This window comes from Aquarana catesbeiana, linkage group LG08 (genome assembly GCF_042186555.1).
Source record: "Aquarana catesbeiana isolate 2022-GZ linkage group LG08, ASM4218655v1, whole genome shotgun sequence".
Lineage (NCBI taxonomy): Eukaryota > Metazoa > Chordata > Amphibia > Anura > Ranidae > Aquarana > Aquarana catesbeiana.
In genome coordinates, this window is record NC_133331.1 from 281,066,937 (window position 1) to 281,075,040 (window position 8,104).

General features: G+C 43.2%; 1 protein-coding gene across 1 annotated transcript; it reads left to right on the plus strand.

Moving 5' to 3' along the window:
* The first annotated feature begins 1,419 nt into the window (after positions 1-1,419).
* Positions 1,420-7,133, plus strand: LOC141104532 (uncharacterized). Its single transcript, XM_073594132.1, has 5 exons — positions 1,420-1,534; positions 3,311-3,477; positions 4,261-4,356; positions 4,649-4,753; positions 5,273-7,133. The coding sequence occupies exons 2-5, from the start codon at positions 3,441-3,443 to the stop codon at positions 6,283-6,285; spliced, it is 1,251 nt and encodes a 416-aa protein (XP_073450233.1). The 5' UTR covers positions 1,420-1,534; positions 3,311-3,440; the 3' UTR covers positions 6,286-7,133.
* Positions 7,134-8,104: the final 971 nt, after the last annotated feature.

The following is an 8,104-nucleotide window of genomic DNA, read 5'->3' on the forward strand; positions in this document are numbered from 1 at the left end:
GCTGAGAATGGCTATACAAGTGGATACTACTGAGCGGAGGGGCTTTTTCTGCTGTTTTTGGGTATCCTGTACCCCAGCCCTTCCTCCCTAAGGCCATTTTACAGAGGTGGTAAAAACAGGCAGCTGAGCCACTGTTTTAGCACCCCCTGAACATCCACCTAAAGCCTACACATGCCTTGACCCATAGGCCGCAAAAAACTTAACACAGCTTGGAGTGGGACACCACCTATCAAACTTGCCCTTCAAGTCAATAGGACCACGAAGCAGCCAAGAGCCAAACGCTTGGCTCCCAGTTGGGGTGAGTTGGTCTCATTCAAAATTAGAATTCAGCAAAGAAAAGAAAAATTACAGGCATTCTGGAGGTGATAGGTTCACCTCCTGAATGCATTAAAGTCGCAGCTTAGCCGCTCTCTGAAAAGTGATCCACCATGGACTGCCGTAATGTGAACCCAGCCTCAGACATTTCGGCTAATACATTTTGCAGAAGAAGATTGGAGGCGTTGAAGTCTGTCAGATTGTCGCCATCAGTGGGTTGGTGCAACTACAGAGCAAATCTCAAGTTGGGAAAGATATCTAACAACACCTCCAGGGGTCATTGCTACACCCGTTTCATCCAAATAAAAAAAAAAAAAAATAATAATTGATGCACAAAAAAAAACGCACCTCCCTGTGCCTTTTTACTTGCGTCATCAACATTCATGCTTTTTCACATGCTACCATTATCACCAACAGACCCTATAATGCTCCTCGATTGAAAAGTGGACAATACAGGTCAATGGAATGGCTAACCCGTGTATCTGCTATTATGTGCGTCAGAATGCTGTAAACGGGACCCCAAAAGTTTATACGCAATAAAGTGTCCTCTATATCCAGTTTTGTTTGTCATTGTTTATTACTACTACTTGACTAGCGCATTTGAATATAAAGCTAAAATACCTTTATATTTTTATAATTGATTAATGATGGAGACGTTAATTCATCTGCATGTATTTATTTTTTTTTACCATAAACATTTGCACCATATAAAGTCAGCACTGCCATTTTATTTTAAATTCTATGGCTCCCCTGTGTTTCAATAAATATATAGGTTTGGGGGTCTTTAGAAATCATTCAATAATGAACATTTCAGCATGTGTGTGAAAAACTGTTCAGAAATGAAAGGGTGAACACTCTACTGCTAACTGAGCCAAAGCAACCACTAGAGGTCGACCTTCTTCCATGGAAGAAGAGGAAGTGTCCTCAGAGCAGGACGGATGGCGGACATTTTCTTGTAGCTCACTTTGTTAGCTCTTGTACTCTTTATTCAGAGAACTAATGAGAGTTTTTTGTGAAAGAGGGCTGGAGACTTTTTTTTTCTTGGAAAAATAAATGGTCCCATTCATAAAAATGCATATAATTATTCGTATTTCTGTAGTTGTCCTCAGTGCAGGAGGCAGCCATTTTGTTGTAGTTCAGAGGAGGAAGGCGGAGGGATGGTTATAGTTCAATAGCAACTTCCTGATGAGAAGCTGGAGAGTGTGTTCCCAGTGAGGAGGTAATGATAATAATAATATTGTTAATAAAAATAATATATATATTTTTTTTTTTATTAGAGAAGGGGGTCAGCACTGTGTGTGGACTGGATGGGGGGTCATGTCACCTCCACATATCATCATCTTCCTGCAAGTCCTCTAATGTGTAGAACATTAGATGGTCAGCTCTGTGGGGGTTGGGGATGATGTTCTCCGGAAAACTGAAACTTGCGTGTTCACTATCTAGAATTCTATCTGTGATAAGCAATTGAAATATGTGAATATTGGCTTCAATCTCTAAGTACTTACGCATTTTACGTTCCTCTAGATAGCGGAGAGAGGGCGCTATACTGAGAGCAGCAAGGGTCGTACCTACTTGAAGCTTTCCATTGGCTGTAACGTAGTAACCTTATATTTGATTGCTTCAGATGAAATTTAATCCTTCCGTGCAGTCACTGCAAAGACCGACTCAGTCACTTTCTAGGCTAGAAGGCGCGCACACCTAGTGCATTACCAAAAATATTTAAATCAAATAGTAAAGTCGATAACAAATGGATACTCACAAGATGTCAATTAGAAATGAGCCTCAAAAACACAGTGCTGAACAGGAGGGACATAGACGTGCCATATAACAACACGGGGTGTATAGCCCCCTTCTTCAGAGCTCGGCTACTCACATTTCAGGGGCACACTCCCCTTCTTCAGAGCTAGGCTACTCCTGAAGAAGGGGGTGCGCCCCCCGAAACACGTCAGTTTACACCCCGTGTTGTTATATGGCACATCTATGTCCCTCCTTTTCGGCACTGTGTTTTTATGGCTCATGTCTAATTAACATCTTGTGAGTAGCCATGTTTTATCGATTTTACTGTTCAATTAGGTATTTTTGGTAATGCACTAGGTGTGCGCGCCTTCTATTTTTGTTTGTTTTTATAGTATTACCGGACCACCCCATCTCAAGAAGGCAGCGTCCGCCTATTTTTTTTGGATTACTCGTTGTCCTTGTGTTTCTACACCGAGGAAGACCTCTTAGTGCTGGAAGTGACTGTTTGCTTTTGTACTTTCTAAGCTAGGTTCTACTGTGTGTCAGAAACGCGTACAAAAGCACGCGCTTTTTCAACACACACAGAAACGCACTGCCCCATAGCAGATGTGCAGCAGTGCCATTAATCGTTGACAGCACCACCACGCATCTGCTAATGCTCTAGTTTTGCCACAGGACCATGTGGTTCAGTGTGGCACATTTTTCGCAAAAGGGTTCTCATGCATAGGGCAGCCCATTAAAATGAATAGGCTGCCCTACATGCAACGCTGATCTCAGCCACTTCCTATCTAGTGACAACAGTGGACCATGCCTATGTAATATTTGTTGAAACGGCCATTTGTAGTCTCCATCGGAAACCCCTGTTACAGGGTGACAACAAAGGAGCACAGTTATGAAACAGGATCAGAGCGTTGTCACCCTTAAACAGGAAGTGTCTGAACAATGGCAATGTCCACTTGTGCTTTCTGTCATGGTACGAGGAATTTGACATGGGAGTTTTTTTTTGCAGACCAATTAGCTCATACTTTACATTGGCCAAACGTGTATTTGTTAATATTATTTGCACAATATTGGAGGGTTGGCTTTCATCTCTCCTTACAAGGCCATACCATCTTAATCAAGGCCACATGAAACAAATATATTCCAACAGTGCATGTAAGTTATGCCTCACCAGTAGAATGGCAGAATGGCAAAATTGTTAATCTCCATAGGTAGCATTCCAACGCTTACCATTGTTCATTCTTTACCCTTGTTACAGCCTGGATGAGCACAGATTGTCATGGAGCGATCTTCCTGAGCATAGACATCTAACAGGACTTTACAGGCCAGCTTTCTCGATAAACTTCAGCAAGTGAAGAAAGTCCAAGGAACAGAAGGTGGACCTCTTGATGGAGAACCGGCCCCCCCTCACAAGTTCGGGAACAGGTACAATTTTTCATAAGGAGACATGGATTGGGATGAGGGGGGCACTGAAACCTGAGTGTCCATAAAGTAGACACCCCATTCAGCTACCTGGCCATATTTGGAGAATGTCATCAGTGAGCATCCCGGAACTCTGTTTACATTCATCTGTTAGCTGAGGAATCTCCCTGCAGGAGCTAAGTTGGGCCAGGGATTCATTATTGGTTGCTAGGATGCCAGCGAATGCTGGCATCCTAGCAACCCACACAACCTGAGTGGGAAGCTGTAACATTCATGAGAGCTTCCCCGCACATACTTGCCTGACTATGAGCACTAGTGGCTCTCTGTATACCAGCTCAGAGTTGGTCTTAATTACTGCCAGTTTCCTAATCTACAAACTGGCAGTAATTATTTTTCTCTTTGTCAAAATCATAGTCACAGTTTCTTAATGTGATGCAATTTAGGGCTAGTTGAATTTGTTGCACCTAAACTCCAGCTTTGATTAAGCATAGGTTGTGATAAACCAGAAACATTTTGCAAATGTATAATTGAATTACCACCAGTATGTGCCCAGTGGGGGTGTCAGGAGCCATAGGCTTCTATTAGACTCCACAAATATATATAGTGGCGCTAGAGGGATGTACTAATCAGCTAAACATCATAAGACAAATCATAAGTCCATTCTATTAGACTCCGGCTCTCCTGTGCTACCAACCAAAAGTTGTAACCGGTCTCCCCCAAGCCACATTCTCTGGGGTCTCCCATACATCTCAGTACAGGGGGCTTCACTCTCATCTTTATTCACAGACACCAGAACCGTTCAAAGAGAAGTCAAACCTGAGGAGGAGGAAGAAGGACCTGTGAGGATTAAAGTGGAGGAAATTCCTATACAGATCGGCATTGGTAAGTAATAAGCACTAAATCTAGACAAGAGTCCTAGATTCTCTTTGTTCAGTCACTACAACAATCTCTTCTTCTCCCCCCTCCTCTGTCAGTAGACAGTAATGGGGAGACAGTATGTGCCCAGTGGGGGAGTCAGGAGCCATCAGCCTCTATTAGACTCCGGCTCTCCTCCTCACATCATGTCATTGTGTGTTACCAGCCAAGAATTGTGACCAGTCTCCCCCCACACACACTCTCTGGGGTCTCTCATACATCTCATTACAGGGGGCTTCATTCTCATCTTTATTCACAGATCCTGGAGGCACCAGTGAGACTCCTAGATATCTCAAAGCTGAGGATGAGGCGGAAGAAGACATGAAAACTGAAGAAGAGGAAATTCCTTGGGAGATTGGAACAGGTGGGCAATACAAACTACATATAGAATATGACCAAGCATCTGATTGAGTCAATACAATGATCCTTTCTTTTGCCTGTCAGGAACTTTTAATAAATTAACAATTAAAATCAACTGTGGGTATAAAATTGGGTATATGGGATTGTATGATATTTTTTATTTTTATGGTTGAACTAGATGAACTTGTGTCTTTTTTCAACCTGACTAACTATGTAATTATGTAAAATGCGTGACATCCACTAGGTGCTTGTTCCAGATTAGACACACGCTAGGTGTGATGAGAACCCCAAAGCCAGTACTGCAATGAACAAGCCATGGGGCCTCCCTTACAGTATTTCTACCCTTACTGCTTCCTTTTAAACTCAGCTGCCTAAAGGTATTTGGTCCCCTCTTTGTTGGATTCCTCCGAAAACTGAACATTATGGACATATTCATATTATGGATTCATATTAGCATGTTGTCTTTATGTTAAATTGGACTAAAGTTCTCCTTCCAAACATTCTTATAATTCTTTTCCTCCAGATGGACAATACAATCAGATAAACCAAGAGGTCCATCAAACTATCTCTCCAGGAGGTGTAATAGACTGTAACGATGTCACATCTGATTCTTCTGAAGAAAACCCTACTACACCTATTCTCCATCCAGTACTTCAAAGTGTTCATCTATCACCTGACCCCTCTACTCACAGTGGGCGTTTTTCTCATCCTTCTCCTCTGATCATCCACCATGGATCTCAACGGGAAGGTACAATTTATTCCAAGAATGGTGAATGTTTTGCCCGAAAGGAGGACCTCACTTCACGCCAGAGATCCCAGGAACGAGAGAAGCCATATCCATGTTCAGAATGTGGGAAATGTTTCTCTCGGAGATCGCATGTTATCACCCATGAAAAGCTTCATACTGGGGAGAAACCTTATTCTTGTTCCCAATGTGGGAAATGTTTTACCCGTAGAGACAATCTTTTAATACATCAGAGGTCTCACACGGGGGAAAAGCCATATTCATGTGTGGATTGTGAAAAATCTTTTAGCGGCAGAGGCAGTCTTCTTATACACCAGAGAACGCACACTGGGGAGAAGCCGTATTCCTGTTTGGAATGTGGAAGGTGTTTTTCCCAAAAGCGGGAAGTCATTAGACACCAGAGGACTCACACTGGAGAGAAGCCATATAGTTGTCGTGAATGTGGCAAACAGTTTTCTTTTAATTCAGATCTTACAAAGCACAAGAGGGTCCACACAGGGGAGAAGCCGTATCCATGTTCGGAGTGTGGGAAACGTTTTTCGCACAAAGGGAATCTCGTGTCCCACCAGAAGACCCACACGGGGGAGAAACCCTATTCATGCTCTGAATGTGGCAAATGTTTTTGTCAGAAAAAGGAGCTAATTATCCACCAGAGAACTCACACTGGAGAGAGACCATTTTTCTGTCCTGAATGTGGGAAGGGTTTTTCTCAGAAAGGAAACCTCATCACCCATTCGAAGACCCATGCTGGGAAGATACCATATTCGAGTCGAGATGTGGAGAACATTTAACTGAACGATCAAGGGTTGATAGATGTTAGAATGGGAATGGAGGAAAGGTTTTGTATGAGAGTCATCTCTTAAACATGAGAAGTTCATATGAAGAGACCATTTTTATGATTGAAATATAGTTGTTTTACCTTGGGGGAGACTGAAACTGAATGAATTGTGTGACATTTAAAGAGTAACATCCATTGAGACTAAAAGCCTTGTGGTTGTGACAAAACGCGTAGGCGGGGGTTGCGTGACCTGGATGGAGTCTAGGCTGCTCCTACTTTTTACACAAGGGGTTTTGTGTGAAGGGAGGAGTTAGAAGGTCTGTCAGCTTTGATTGACAGGTACAGTATTGATGGGGAAATTGCATATCTCATATTTCCTTATTAAATTTGTCTCACAATATCTAAGAACGCCTCCAAGATCCTTTTACCTTAGATAACCTAAAACCAAAGGAATGTCATTACAAACTGACCAAGTACTAAAAAGGTCAAGTATACATCACTGATGTATGTCACTCGATTGGATTTCCCTTCACACTGTATCCCTGTGATACCAAAATAAGAAACGAGGGCTAGGAAGAGGTCCCTGGCACAGATAAGCACTAATACAAGGTAAGATCTTGACCAAGTTTCTGAAAATTCTCTATGCTACTAGATAACTGTCTCTGATGTCTCTGTCTGCATTGGAGAGATTTTCCATCAATTTTCTGAAACAGGAAGTAAAAGGAAATCTCCCTAGTGGGGCCACAGGAAAAAAAAAACCCAGAGGTGCTAATTCTCACCGTGTACAAAAATTTTAACAACTTTTGGCTGGAATTTGTTTTATACTAATAAACAAATATAACACTATCAATTTCATCAAAATATTTTTTGTTTCTTTATTTTCATCAAAGATTTCCTTCTTTGCACTGGTGATTCTGTTTTATTAGTAAATCTGGGGGTAGCCTGCAATAAATTAGGATAACGCAAACAACATGTGGTGCCAGAACTCAGATTTGGTAATCATATCCTATAGTAAAGTGCTCTGTGTCTGACCAATCCCTCTTCAGGACTAAGGATTGTAACTCTCACTTCTCCTGGGATCTAGCATTGGGTCTTTTTTTGACACGTGGCTGCTGAGACTACTGGTTTCACCTAGAGTCCCAGGTGATCTCTGAAAGGGCCAAGCAAAGCCCCAACCCCCCCAAGCCTTCAGTGTCTGCCTATTCCCCAGTTACTCCTGTTTCCAAACACCCTAGCCCTTCTTCCACCTCTGTGGCTTCTAGTGTATTCTTAGTTTCTAAGTGTGCCCTTGCACCTCCAAGTGCGCTCCTGTGCACCACATGTCTCCAAGTGCGCCCCCTATGTGCTCTGCGTCTCTAAGTGCAGCTCCTGTGCCCCCTGTGTGTCCAAGTGTGATCCCTGTATATCCCATGTCTCCCGATGCACTGCATCTCTTCAAGTGCATCCCTGGGTTCCTCCGTGACTTCTGTGTTCAAGCACCCTAGCCTTTCTCCCACCTCTGTGCCCCCTATGCCCTGTGTCTGATAGTGTTTTTCTAGTCTCCAAGTGTTCCCTTGCACCTCCAAGAGCACTCCTGTTCACCCCATGTCTCCAAGTGCAGTTCCTGTTCCCCCTGTGTCTCCAAGTGCTGGCCCTTTGCACCCCATGTCTCACGATGCACCTCATCTCTTCAAGTGCACCCCTGGGTTCCTCTGTGACTCCTGTGTCCAAGCACCCTAGCTCTTCTCTCACCTCAGTGTATTCCTAGTCTCCAAGTGTGCCCCTGCACCTCCAAGTGCGCTATTGTGTACCCCATCTCCAAGTGCGGTCCCTGTGCACCCTATGTCTCCCGG